This window comes from Bos taurus, chromosome 12 (assembly GCF_002263795.3).
Source record: "Bos taurus isolate L1 Dominette 01449 registration number 42190680 breed Hereford chromosome 12, ARS-UCD2.0, whole genome shotgun sequence".
Lineage (NCBI taxonomy): Eukaryota > Metazoa > Chordata > Mammalia > Artiodactyla > Bovidae > Bos > Bos taurus.
The window spans coordinates 18,175,400-18,189,043 of NC_037339.1; the positions used below are offsets into that span (position 1 = coordinate 18,175,400).

Sequence of the window (13,644 nt, forward strand, 5' to 3'; positions counted from 1 at the left end):
TGGAGCTCTATTCTGTTCCACTGATCTATGTTTTTATGCCAAAGCAAACTGTTTTGATTACTCTAGCTTTGCAGTATAGTTTGATGCCTCCAGCTTTGTTCTTCTTTCTCAAGATTGCTTTGACTGTTTGGGGCCTTCTGTGGTTCTACATACAGCTGCTCTACTCTGTTAAATACCTTGAAATTTTGACAGGAATTTTTTGAATCTGTAGATTGCTTTGAGTAGTGTTAATATTTTAACAATATTAATTTCCTTGAGCATGCAGTACTTTCATTTGTGTCTTTTATGATGAGCTGTTTTTCTTTGGTATCAGTTGTAAAATCTATGAGGCTGTTTTTTGATGGCTAAGGGAAGGGCTAACAAATCTTTCCTAACTTGCCAGCAGAAAATTTAGATAATAGGGGTTTTTTAGTTGTAGTCTAGTAGTTTCTGGTCCCTATCATCCCAGAATGGAATGCTTAATATTTCTCATATTTTCAGTAGTTGTATTTACTTATTTATTGTGAAGTGTTTTCACAATATAAAAATTGAAAGTAATAAGTCATGCTGTTATAGAACAGAAGGTGTTAATTCTCTGGTTAGACAGTATCCTCTATCTTAATTTCTATTTTTCCATCTTAAAGAATTGTACAGTGAATCCAAAGGACAGTATCCTGAAAAGAGTGAAGGATATTGGGGACGTCTTTAAAGAGAAATTTGCTAAAGCTGTGGGACAAGGATGTATGGAAATTGGATCACAGGTAACTTCAACTCATTTTGATGAGTACCACTGTATAGTAAATAATTTCAAATGCAATATCTGTCCAAGTTGTGTAAATGCTATCTAATAGTATAAAATTTTGGCAGCTACCAAATCCTAGTCGGCTGTGTATGATGCTATTTGGAAAAAACTTGATGGGCTAGCTCTCCTTACTCTATACAGAAACCAAAAGGAAACATGCAGAAAATTTTGGAAAACTTATGTAAATTTTAGAAAGTACAAGTAAAAAAAAATCAAAATCTTGTTGATATTAAGTTTTTGGTGTATATTCTTTAACTTTTGCACGTATGGAATATTATGTATGCACATACTTATATGAATGGAATATTATACATGCCATTTATTAGTGGTATTATTGAATGATGTTACTTTTACTATTGCTGTTATTATTTCAGAAAATCTAAAACTAATATTTGGCAAGAGAATGGGCTCTGGATCCAAGCCCTGGTTTCATATCTGGCTCTTTCATATATGAGCTGTCAGGTTTCTATATTTGCTTTACTTTGTGGCATTACTGAGGTAATATATAAAATATATTTGAAAACTGTAATCTACTATACACATTTGCTTTAGTGTAGTGAGGTTATATTTTGATACCATCTGTATTTTAAACAATTATATTTAAAAGTTCTTTTGGTCATAATTTGGAATGAAGGATTAAGGTGTATATTTGTGTGTATTTAAAATTGGACTGTTTTTTAAACTAATGGAAACTAGTTATTTGATTAAAACTTTTTGCTGATAAGATCCTTTAGATCGGATTTTTGCCTTTGCCAGCTTTATGGAAAGGTACTATTCTCTTAATCCTGGAGAGCTATCTTAAATACATGTCACAGGAGTGTTATATTCATGTGTAAAATGGTTAGAACAGTACCAGGTTCCCCATTGGCTCAGATGGTAAAGAATCAGTGTGCAATACAATGGACCCAGGTTCAGTCCCTGGCTTGGGAAGATCCCCTGGAGAAGTGAATGGCTACCTGCTCCAGTATTCTGGCCTGGAGAATCCCCTGGACAGAGGAACCTGGTGGGCTACAGTCCATGGGGTGGTAAAGAGTTGGACACGACTGAGCAACTAACACTAACATATAATATATTCTTAGTACATATATATCTGTTATGATGTAGACTGAAGTAGGAATGTAGGAAAACCATATACTGGACCCCTCCTCTTAAAAACTTATCGGGAATGTGAAAACCATCATTTTATATGGGGTCGCAGAGAGTCGGACTCAACTGAGTGACCAACGCTTTCAGTTTCCTCAGTTTTAGACAAGCTAGCTTTTGTGCTCTCTTGGTAGCCATATTTCTGAGAAGGGTCAGAGATGTGTCTCAGGGCAAAACTTTTTAAAAATTAGTAATTGTTATGTTTTCTAAAATAGTGGGATCTGATTTTTTGTTTGTTTGTTTGTAGCGATACAAACTTGGAGTCCGATTGTATTACCGAGTAATGGAATCCATGCTTAAATCAGTAAGTTTAAAAGAATATAATAGAAAAAAAAATTCATTGCTAATGCAAAGAAGGCTTCAGTTAATTTTTTAAATCTGTTTTAGGAAGAAGAACGATTATCCATTCAAAATTTTAGGTAAATTTTTGTTTTAGTAAAACAATTTCTTTTTTTTTTTTTTTATAAAAGTAAATGTTACAAAAATCATTCTTTTTTTCCTTTAGCAAACTCCTGAATGACAACATCTTTCATATGTCTTTGTTGGCATGCGCTCTTGAGGTTGTAATGGCTACCTATAGCAGTAAGTTAAATTTTAGTAAATAAACATTCTAGTTCAATTTAAAGTTTAAAAAAACTTATCTGAGGTGTTATGTGGGTTTTTTTAGGGGGGTCGGAGATGGAGAAGTTAAGGAGAAGAAATGCATATTTTAGATCATTATATACGAAAGAATGTAATTGGTCACCTTAGAACGGCTTGTGAACTTGGATTGTTTCAAATCATCTTGGAAATACTTTCACAAGGTCTCTATTTTGGTCTATACTGAATCCAGGAAATGTACCTATTAACCCCCTTTAAAGACTTAGGAGATTGTAAAATCCCTGAGAAGTACCATTGAGCAGCTTCCACTGATAAGGAAGCACTGCCACATATATATATTCAGTGGTTATGAGACCAAAGGTTGGAACTGAAATCTGCCAGATAAATGGAACAGAGGCACCAATAGGGGTTTTTTAAAATACGATTTTCAACATGTATCATTACTTTGCAAATAATCTTGCGACTGTCAAAAAAGTTTTGTTTGTAAAAAACAAAAGAAAAAAAATTGTCTAAGGATAAAAATATATTACATAACTAATATAACCAAGAAATACACAATTGAAACAGATTTTTCTAACCAAATTATCAAAATCTAAACAATCACTTCCCCTCTTAATCAATGATTAATGAGACAGTTAAAATGGATATGCCAGTGCATTACTGGTTGGATGTTAAACCTGTCCCTGATACAAGTGTAGAATATTTAAACCTTTGAAAATTTGGTATAAGCTATGAGCCTTCTGTCTAAAAGAGACATACATGCATATGCCCTCAGACTTGGGAAGCCTATTTCCTAGGAGTCTGTGGACCCCAGAATAAAAAATTCTGTTTTAAGTAAATTTTTTTTGTTTAGCCTTTCTACTGTGTTTTAATTTTTTGTTTAATAAAACCTTTGAACTGAAAAATAATGTAATTCAAGACTTTCTGTTTCATTCCTAAGTTATTTTTCTTTCATTTTTAGGAAGTATGTCTCAGAGCCTGGATACTGGAACAGATCTATCCTTCCCATGGATTCTGAATGTATTTAACTTAAAAGCTTTTGATTTTTACAAAGTGATTGAAAGTTTCATCAAAGCAGAAGCCAACCTGACCAGAGAAATGATTAAACATTTAGAACGATGTGAACATCGAATCATGGAGTCCCTTGCCTGGCTCTCAGTAAGTAACTAGTTAAAGATATTCATATGCATATGGATAACAGTTATCTGTTAGTGAGATATATTTGTTAAAATTTACCTCGAGCAAATATGCGATTTAATGAATAATATGATTTCCAAGTAGAGCCCAAGAATCAAGTGGAATATTATCAATAGAATGGTGTCTTTGAGCTCTCCAGACTATCTCATATAGGAATTTATTATGAATTGCTTTTCTTTTTTTTGAATTGCTTTTCTTAAAGCTTGGCACTTCAAAACAAAGCAGAATTCTGTAAAGTATTTGGGAACTTTATTTAAAGTAGGAGTGTCATGTTTGAAAATTTAAGTGTCTGGTCTTAAATTTCAACAGAATAATTAAAAAAAAAATTGACAGGCTATTGAGATGATTTAAAAGAACAGATTTTTATTTCAATTTAATTTGCTTTTTTTTTGGTCCCATCGTTAAAGATAATCTAAAATCTACACTGGTGTAGTTATTGCTTATAGCATTGTATGGACAAAAAGAATATTCTAGGTAGTCTGTTTATAGCATATAAGCTATTGATAAAGCTTTATTTAAATAAAGGTTATATCTCCTATATAGTAATAATAAAACATTTATATGAAGTTCTTCTGTTATGCTCTTTAAATCTTCATAGTTGGGCAATACTTTGTTAATCATCAGGTTTGTAGATTGATATACGGTTGGTTTCTTTTGAAACTGTTGCATGCTAAGCTTACATCTTTTCATTTATTTCAGCATATAGAAATGACAGTGAAAAAATTAAGGCCTTAGTTATATTAGAATCTTAATCTTCATGTAAATGTAGTTTTAAATTTTTTTATATTTTAAAAATGTAATGGCTAAGAGATAACTTGTTTCTTCGTGCTTTTCTTGTATTGCTGTATAGACAGAGTGGATAGAAAAGGAGAGAAGTAGGGGAAGTTGATAGACATTGTATTGCTATGATTGAATTGGCTAAGTCTTTTATACAAAAGCTTCTGCTTTGTTAAAAAAAAAAAAAAGGAGTACTTAGGAGAAAACTCTCAGAATCTGGGGGTTCAATGAAAGTAGCAAAAATAAATACATAGATCAATAAACAAAATAAATAGAGTACTTTTCAGAGGATGCCATGCCCGCTTTTCCTAGAAATTGAAATCAAGACATGACTGTATCATCTGAAAGTGACTATTCTTATTTCTTTTAGAGGACTTTATTTCTATCGATACACATCTGCTATATGCCAAGCATTGAGGTAGATATTGTGAGGATATATAAAAGACATGAGCTCTGAAAATTATGGAGGAAGTAGTAGAAATTTACTGTTGAAAATTGCTTGTGTTCAAGCCTGTTTAGTTCAGTTACTGGTATTCTAGGATTCTAAACAATATTCTTTTATTTTTGAGAATTTTTGGAGGAAAAGTAACATGTACAAAGTCTGGTCAAGGGTACAGTTTTTTAATAATAGAGTAGTGTGGACTTCATAAGCCTCTGAATTTAAATTCTAACTTTGCTATTTCTAGGGGATGAGATTATAGGCTACTTTTGGTTGAATTTTCAAAAAATCAATACAGACTGCTGTTTTAATCATAAACAGAACAGAGTGGTGGTGGGTAACTATGAACATAAGTCATGCCACACAACATAATATGTGAGTCTTTCCTGTGAGAATAATTTAACATTTTAGAGAGTAGGCATACTATAGATAAATTTGAGCTTTCACAGACTGTAGGATTTTTTTCTTTATTGAAGTATAACGTATATACAGAAAAGCATATATCACAAGTTGTAGTACAAAGGATTTTTTACAAATAGAATGTACCCACGTTACTAAATATATAGATCAAGAATCAGAGCAATTGAGCACACCTATGATACCAAAATCCAGATCAAGAATCAGAGCAAACCTGCTTGGTTTTTTGATTCTGTATTACAGTCAGAATCTCTCCTTGAACTGAAGATATTTATGAGAACATACTCACAGGGAAACATCAAGTGAGATACTACTTACTTTATTCATTGGTAATTTAATGAAAGAAAGAACATATTGTATTTTTTTTTTTTTTTTTTTACTTTACAATATTGTATTGGTTTTGCCATACATCAACATGAATCCACCATGGGTGTACATGTGTTCCCAATCCTGAACTCCCCTCCCCCTCCCACCTCCCTCCCTGTACCATCCCTCTGGGTCATCCCAGTGGACCAGCCCCAAGCTTCCTGTATCCTACATCAAACATGGACTGGCAATTCGTTTCTTATATGATATTATACATGTTTTAATGCCATTCTCCCAAATCCTCCCCCGACTCCCTCTCCCACAGAGTCCAAAAGACCGTTCTGTACATCTGTGTCTCTTTTGCTGTCTCGCTTACAGGGTTATCGTTACCATCTTTCTAAATTCCATATATACGCGTTAGTATACTGTATTGGTGTTTTTCTTTCTGGCTTACTTCACTCTGTATAATCGGCTCCAGTTTCATCCACCTCATTAGGACTGATTCAAATGTATTCTTTTTAATGGCTGAGTAATACTCCATTGTGTATATGTACCACAGCTTTCTTATCCATTCATCTGCTGATGGACATCTAGGTTGCTTCCATGTCCTGGCTATTATAAACAGTGCTGTGATGAACACTGGGGTACACGTGTCTCTTTCAATTCCGGTTTCCTCGGTGTGTATGCCCAGCAGTGGGATTGCTGGGTCATATGGCAGTTCTGTTTCCAGTTTTTTAAGGAATCTCCACACTGTTCTCCATAGTGGCTGTACTAGTTTGCATTCCCACCGACAGTGTAAGAGGGTTCCCTTTTCTCCACATCCTCTCCAGCATTTATTGCTTGTAGACTTTTGGATCGCAGCCATTCTGACTGGTGTGAAATGGTACCCCATTGTGGTTTTGATTTGCATTTCTGTGATAATGAGTGATGTTGAGCATCTTTTATGTGTTTATTAGTCATCTGTATGTCTTCTTTGGAGAAATGTCTATTTAGTTCTTTGGCCCATTTTTTGATTGGGTCATTTATTTTTCTGGAATTGAGCTGCAGGAGTTGTATTTTGAATGGGGAAAGGGTTGAGTACCTTTACTGCACAGTCTTGAGAAATACTAAATCAAGAACAGAATAACTTTAAGAAGGCATAAGCACACTTCTGTTTTTTTTTAATCCCAGAGAGATTAACAGGTGATATATGAATATAAAATGCTAAACAATCTATTGAAAAACCTAGTGAAATCTTGTCCTCTGGAAATCTGGAAGATTAGTTGTGGTTTAAAATGAACCATGCCTAAGGATTGGACCAAAAGACTTACAGACGTTTAGGCCTCTTAAATCTGTTAAGCAGTTTATCATGCCAGTAGATGATGAGGTGAGATTTGGATATTTTACTTTCAATATATTCAGACTGTGTTGGATTTTTTTTCAGTAAAATCTTTGTCAACCAAAATAGACCAGGTAGTTTATTCTCTAAATGGTCTTTTTTGTGGACTTCTGTGGATTTTTCCTCTTGATCTACCCACTTCTGTGGCTACCTTAATACTGTTTCTCTCACAGCCACCAGAGAAATTTTTTTATAAATGCAGAACAACTCTCATGATGCTAATTCCTCAGATGAAGAATCTTTTGTAGGGGACCTGTGCCTCTGGTAATATGGAGGGAGACCATACCATATGACTCCTCACAAAAAAATACAACTATAAAACCTGTACACACTCAGTTGTGCCTGACTCTTTGAGACCCCATGGACTGTAGCCTACCAGGCTCCTCTGTCCATTAGATTTTCCAGACAAAAATACTGGAGTGGGTTGCCATTTTCTTCTTCAGGGGATCTTCCTGACCCAGGGTTCAAACCCACAGCTTCTGTGTCTCCTGATTTGCAGGCCGATTCTCTTCCACTGAGCTACCAAAGGAATTACCTGAAGTCACTGACCTTTTAGAGCAAACAGCCTAGTTAAGAAATGGAGTAGGGGTGCTGTGGGCCTGGGTAGGAAGCTTTTAGCCTGGGGCTGGGAGGTATAGGGGGAAACAAAATGGCTGCCTGAGGAGGCCTTACAAATAGCTGTGAAAGAAGAGAGGCAAAGCAAAGGAGAAAAGGAAAGATTTATCCATTTGAATGCAGAGTTCCAAAGAATAGCAAGGAGAGATAAGAAAGCCTTCCGCAGCGATCAGTGCAAAGAAATAGAGGAAAACAACAGAATGGGAAAGACTAGAGATCTCTTCAAGAAAATTAGAGATACCAAGGGAACATTTCATGCAAAGATGGGCTCAATAAAGGACAGAAATGGTAGGGACCTAATAGAAGCAGAAGTTATTAAGAAGAGGTGGCAAGAATACACAGAAGAACTGTACAAAAAAGATCTTCACGACCCAGATAATCACAAAGATGTGATCACTCACACTTAGCTAGAGCCGGACATCCTGGAATGTGAAACCAGGTGGGCCTTAGGAAACATCACTATGAACAAAGCTAGTGGAAGTGATGGAATTCCAGTTAAGCTATTTCAAATCCTAAAAGATGATGCTGTGAAAGTGCTGCACGCAATATGTCAGCAAATTTGGAAAACTCAGCAGTGGCCATAGGACTAGAAAAGGTCAGTTTTCATTCCAATCCCAGAGAAAGGCAATGCCAAAGAATGCTCAAACTACCGCACAATTGCACTCACCTCACATGCTGGTAAAGTAATGCTCAAAATTCTCCAAGCCAGGCTTCAGCAATAAGTGACCTGTGAACTTCCAGATGTTCAAGCTGGTTTTAGAAAAGGCAGAGGAACCAGAGATCAAATTGCCAACATCTGCTGGATCATTGAAAAAGCAAGAGAGTTCCAGAAAAACATCTATTTCTGCTTCATTGACTATGCCAAAGCCTTTGACTGTGTGGATCACAACAAACTGTGGAAAATTCTGAAAGAGATGGGAATACCAGACCACCTGACCTGCCTCTTGAGAAACCTGTAAGCAGGTCAGGAAGCAACAGTTAGAACTGGACATGGAACAACAGACTGGTTCCAAATAGGAAAAGGAGTACATCAAGGCTGTATATTGTCACCCTGCTTATTTAACTGATATGCAGAGTACATCATGAAAAATGCTAAGCTGGAGGAAGCACAAGCTGGAATCAAGATTGCCAGGAGGAATATCAATAACCTCAGATATGCAGATGATACCACTCTTATGGCAGAAAGTGAAGAAGAACTAAATAGCCTCTTGATGAAAGTGAAAGACGAGAGTGAAAAAGTTGCCTTAAAGCTCAACATTCAGAAAACTAAGATCATGGCATCCGGTCCCATCACTTCATGGCAAATAGATGGGGAAACAGTGGCTGACTTTATTTTTCTTGGCTCCAAAATCACTGCGGATGGTGATTGCAGCCATGAAATTAAAAGACGCTTACTCCTTGGAAGAAAAGTTAAGACCAACCTAGCCAGCATATTAAAAAGCAGAGACATTACTTTGCCAACAAAAGTCTGTCTAGTCAAGGCTATGGTTTTTCCAGGGGTCATGTATGGATGTGAGAGTCGGACTATAAAGAAAGCTGAGCACTGAAGAATTGATGCTTTTGAACTGTGGTGTTGGAGAAGACTCTTGAGAGTCCCTTGGATTGCAAGGAGATCCAACCAGTCCATTCTAAAGGAGATCAGTCCTGGGTGTTCATTTGAGGGACTGATGCTGAAGCTCCAATACTTTGGCCACCTGATGCGAAGAGCTGACTCATTTGAAAAGACCTTGATGCTGGGAAAGATTGAGGGCAGGAGGAGACGATAGAGGATAAGATGGTTGGATGGCAGCACCGACACAATGGACATAGGTTTGGGTGAACTCCGGGAGTTGGTGATGGACAGGGAGGCCTGGCATGCTGTGGTTCATGGGGTCACAAAGAGTCGGAAAGGACTGAGTGACTGAACTGAACTTAACTGAGTGCCAGTGGGAAAATCTCAGGCTTTTTGACTAGGGAAACCGGAAAATTGAAACAACCATGGACTGTTGGCTGCCAGGCTCCCCTGTCCATGGAATTCTCCCCGCAAAGTTACTGGTGTGGGTTGCCATTCCTTTCTCTGGGGGATCTTCCTGACCCAGACATTGAACCCAGCTCTCCTGAATTGCAGGCAGATTCTTTACTGACTGAGCAACCAGGAAGCCTGTCTCAAAGTGGCTTTAGTGAAAGGCAAAAGATGTGACTTGAAACAGAAGCTGCTGGTGAATAAACAGTTTACAGCTCAAGTTCAGTAAAAATAATCACCTGCTTTAAGACAAAGAAACAAAATATACTCATTTGAGAGAAATAGCAGAATCCAGAATCTTTACAACTTAAACATTTACAGTGTTCAGGATACAGTTCTATAATTACTCAGCATACAAAGAGGGTCAAAGGAATCAAATGTATGTTTTTAGTGTGGGAATTTTAAGTAATTTGATACCTGCAAGGCTCTCTTTTAGAAGCTTTGTCTCTTCCTTTTTTCTTATCAGCAGTTTAAAGTGTGGTCTGTGATCCCCTGGTGATCCCGGAAAACATTTTAGGGGATCTGGAATGTGAAAGCTATTCTCATATTACTGTTAAGATGTTATATCTTTTTTTCACTCTGTTGACATTTATGCCAATGACATTAATTGCAAAACTTTTGGAACCTTTGCACCGGATTAGAGCAGTAGCATCAAAGTGTTTGTGGGTTTTTTTTTTTTTTTCCAGCTTTTTATTTTGTGTTTGGGTATAGCTGATTAACCATGTTGTGGTAGTTTCTGGAGAACAGCGAAGGGGTTCTGGTGATCAGCCACATATATACTTGTATCCATTCTGCCCCAAAGTCCCCTCCCCTCCAGGCTTGTGGTCACTGTATTCTTCACCACCACAAACTCTCAGTTAAAAAGAACAAAGCAAAACATGCCTGTTGTCATTTAAAAACATCAATGATGAGCCAGTTAAAAGTATTTGTTTTATATAATCTCTGTTCTCAAGTACAGTGTGGTTGAAAGCAACTAACAATAAATGTTGCCAATGATAAGTTTTGAGTTCTCAAGGGAAAATTAGAATTTTGATAATCTTGTATTCACTGTAAGCAGAATAGCTTCCCAATACATCAAAGACTTTTCTGTAGTAGTAGTACATGTGATTGTTTAACATTACATAAAGAGATTCATCAGCACTGTAAGATCTATGTAATTCAGTGAACTGTTATTTCCAAATGACCAGTGCATCATGCTATAAAATCATTCATGAGTAAGAAGTTTCTTCAGAGTTTAAGGTCTTTGATAGATAGATCAATGGTTTTTAAGGTCTCAGAATGTGGTTTAATTCATGAATTAAAATTCATGAAACTTAAAAATTCAATGAAAATTAAAATTCATGAATATTGCTTCCAATTTCACATTGCAATTAACCTTTAAGAAACTACTGCTTGTTGAGTTTTAGGGTAGTGTCAAAAAAGAGTATCCCTTATTATCTGAAAAGTCTATTAAAATACTCCTTCTTTTTTCAACTACATATTGTGTGAGGCCAGATATTCTTATACTTCAAACAGACAACACATTTCAGTGAAGCAAATACAGAAGCAGCTATGAGAATTCAGGTCTCTTCTATAGGCTAGGTATTAAAGGGATTTGCAGGATTGTAACCTCTGCCACTGTTGTAATTTTTTGTTTATTTAGGGAAGTAGAGTTAGGCTTCATGAAAATGTTAGCTCTGTTAACACATAGAAAGCTTCAGTTCACTTCAGGTCAGTCGCTCAGGCGCGTCTGACTCTGCAGCACTGGACTGCAGCACTCCAGGCCTCCCTGTCCATCACCAATTCCTAGAGCTTACTCAAACTCATGTCCATAGCAAGCTTATTTTGGTTATTTCAGATAAATTGCATTCTTAAATTTTTTCAGTTTTAATTACACTTGAGTTCAGTTCCGTCGCTCAGTTGTGTCCGACTCTTTGTGACCCCATGAATCGCAGCACGCCGGGCCTCCCTGTCCATCACCGACTCCCGGAGTTCACCCAAACTCATGTCCATCGAGTTGGTGACGTATCAGCCATCTCATCCTCTGTCACTCCCTTCTCCTCCTACCCTCAAATCCCTCCCAGCATCAGGGTCTTTTCCAATGAGTCAACTCTTCGCATGAGGTGGCCAAAGTACTGGAGTTTCAGCTTCAGCATCAGTCCTTCCAATGAACATCCAGGACTGATCTCCTTTAGGATGGACTAGTTGGATCTCCTTGCAGTCCAAGGGACTCTCAAGAGTCTTCTCCAACACCACAGTTCAAAAGCATCAATTCTTCGGTGCTCAGCTTTCTTTATAGTCCAACTCTCACATCCATACATGACCACTGGAAAAACCATAGCCTTGACTAGACGAACCTTTGTTGGCAAAATAATGTCTCTGCTTTTTAATATGCTGGCTAGGTTGGTCATAACTTTTCTTCCAAGGAGTAAGTGTCTTTTAATTTCATGGCTGCAGTCACTATCTGCAGTGATTTTAGAGCCCCCAAAATAAAGTCTGACACTGTTTCCACTGTTTCCCCATCTATTTCCCATGAGGTGATGGGACCAGATCCCATCATCTTAGTTTTCTTAATTAACTTTAAATTAAGATTTAATTATTAGCACAGTAATATTGCATGTGTACTGAGTCATTTCAGTGGTGTCCAACATTTTGTGACTCTATGGACTGTAATCCGCCAGGCTCTTCTGTCCCAGGGGTTCTCAAATATTGATAGACACACTCACATGAACAAAAACTTTTGGGTCCTCAATAATTTAAGAATGTTACAAGATGCTGAGTCCAAAATATTTTGAGAATACTTTCCTTATATTCTCTTCTCGATTCTGACTTCTGTTTACTATTACTCACACATCCATGTTTGTCTCTGCCTGTCTCTGAGTCTTTGTTTACTTCATAGGCTCCACCCGAAATGCTTTCCCCTTTTTATTTACCACATTTTCAGGTCTACTTCCACTTTGCCTTTTGAGACCATCCTAAGTCTATAGTCATTCTTTTCTCCTTTGCAGTCTTACAGTGTTGATCAGTACTACTTCCTGGTCATTTATAAACTTCGTATCTTATTACATGTGTGTGTTTCATTTTAAATGAGTTAATGTATGGGAAAAGCACTTGGAACAGCATCTCTGGCTTTGTATTATAAAATATGGCAGTTAATTACAGGAGTGAGAATGAAGGACAGAGAAAGGGTCAACTTATGACATTAAGTTAGTGTCATTCATTAAAGATAGCTGGAATTGAATGAGATTTCCTTAGGAGGTGAAATTTGATTATGTTGAGTTTGAATTGCCTGTAGATCATCAAGTAAAGGTGTCAAGAGGCAGTTGGGTATGTTTGGAGTTTAGGAAAGAAATTCTAGGCCAGGAACAGAAACCTGAGAGCTGCTGGCACATATATAATAACAGACATTACCACCTTTTATTGACAATTTATCTTGTGTCGCCCACACTATGGTGAGTACTTATCATCTCATTTGACTTTTATAATAATCCATAAGGTATTATTATTCTAAATGAGGGAAATAATGCTCAGAGAAGTTTAATAACTTGCCCTAAACCATATAAGCTAAATAGCGGAGCTTAGGGCTCGAACACAGGTCTCTCTGGCTCCAAAACTATAAATCCCTGTGTTTTACCAAATGACTAAAGTTTAGGAAATAGAATAAGGTCACTTAACAGGAGAGTGTAGTACAAAAAGAGAACGTAATTTAGGACAGAATCCTAAGGAGCACCAACAGTTAAGGGATAGACAGAAAGCAGAAGCCTACAAAAGAGATCAAATCCAGGAATCCTCCTGTCACTAAGGAGAAATATCAGAAGTGGTGTCATAAAGAGAGAATGAAAAGGTCTGAGTGCTTGCTATTTCCAATACTGTGGGAGAAGTCAGTAGCAACTGAAGAGTGGCTATTAGTTTTGGCAACAAGGAAGCCACTGGTAAAGGTAGCAAGGACTGTCAGAAGAAGTGATGTGGGAGCAGGAGTAGATCTCAGTGGAATTTGGCTGAGGTATGAG

At 36.9% G+C, this 13,644-nt stretch overlaps 1 protein-coding gene across 3 annotated transcripts in view; it reads left to right on the plus strand.

Moving 5' to 3' along the window:
* The window catches only part of RB1 (RB transcriptional corepressor 1), a 120,369-nt gene that overhangs the window by 56,834 nt on the left and 49,891 nt on the right, over positions 1-13,644 (plus strand). For all 3 annotated transcript variants that reach the window (NM_001076907.1, XM_059892080.1, XM_010810722.4), the window contains 5 exon segments: positions 624-740; positions 2,172-2,228; positions 2,312-2,343; positions 2,430-2,506; positions 3,486-3,682. In NM_001076907.1, coding sequence (NP_001070375.1) covers positions 624-740; positions 2,172-2,228; positions 2,312-2,343; positions 2,430-2,506; positions 3,486-3,682 — 480 coding nt within the window.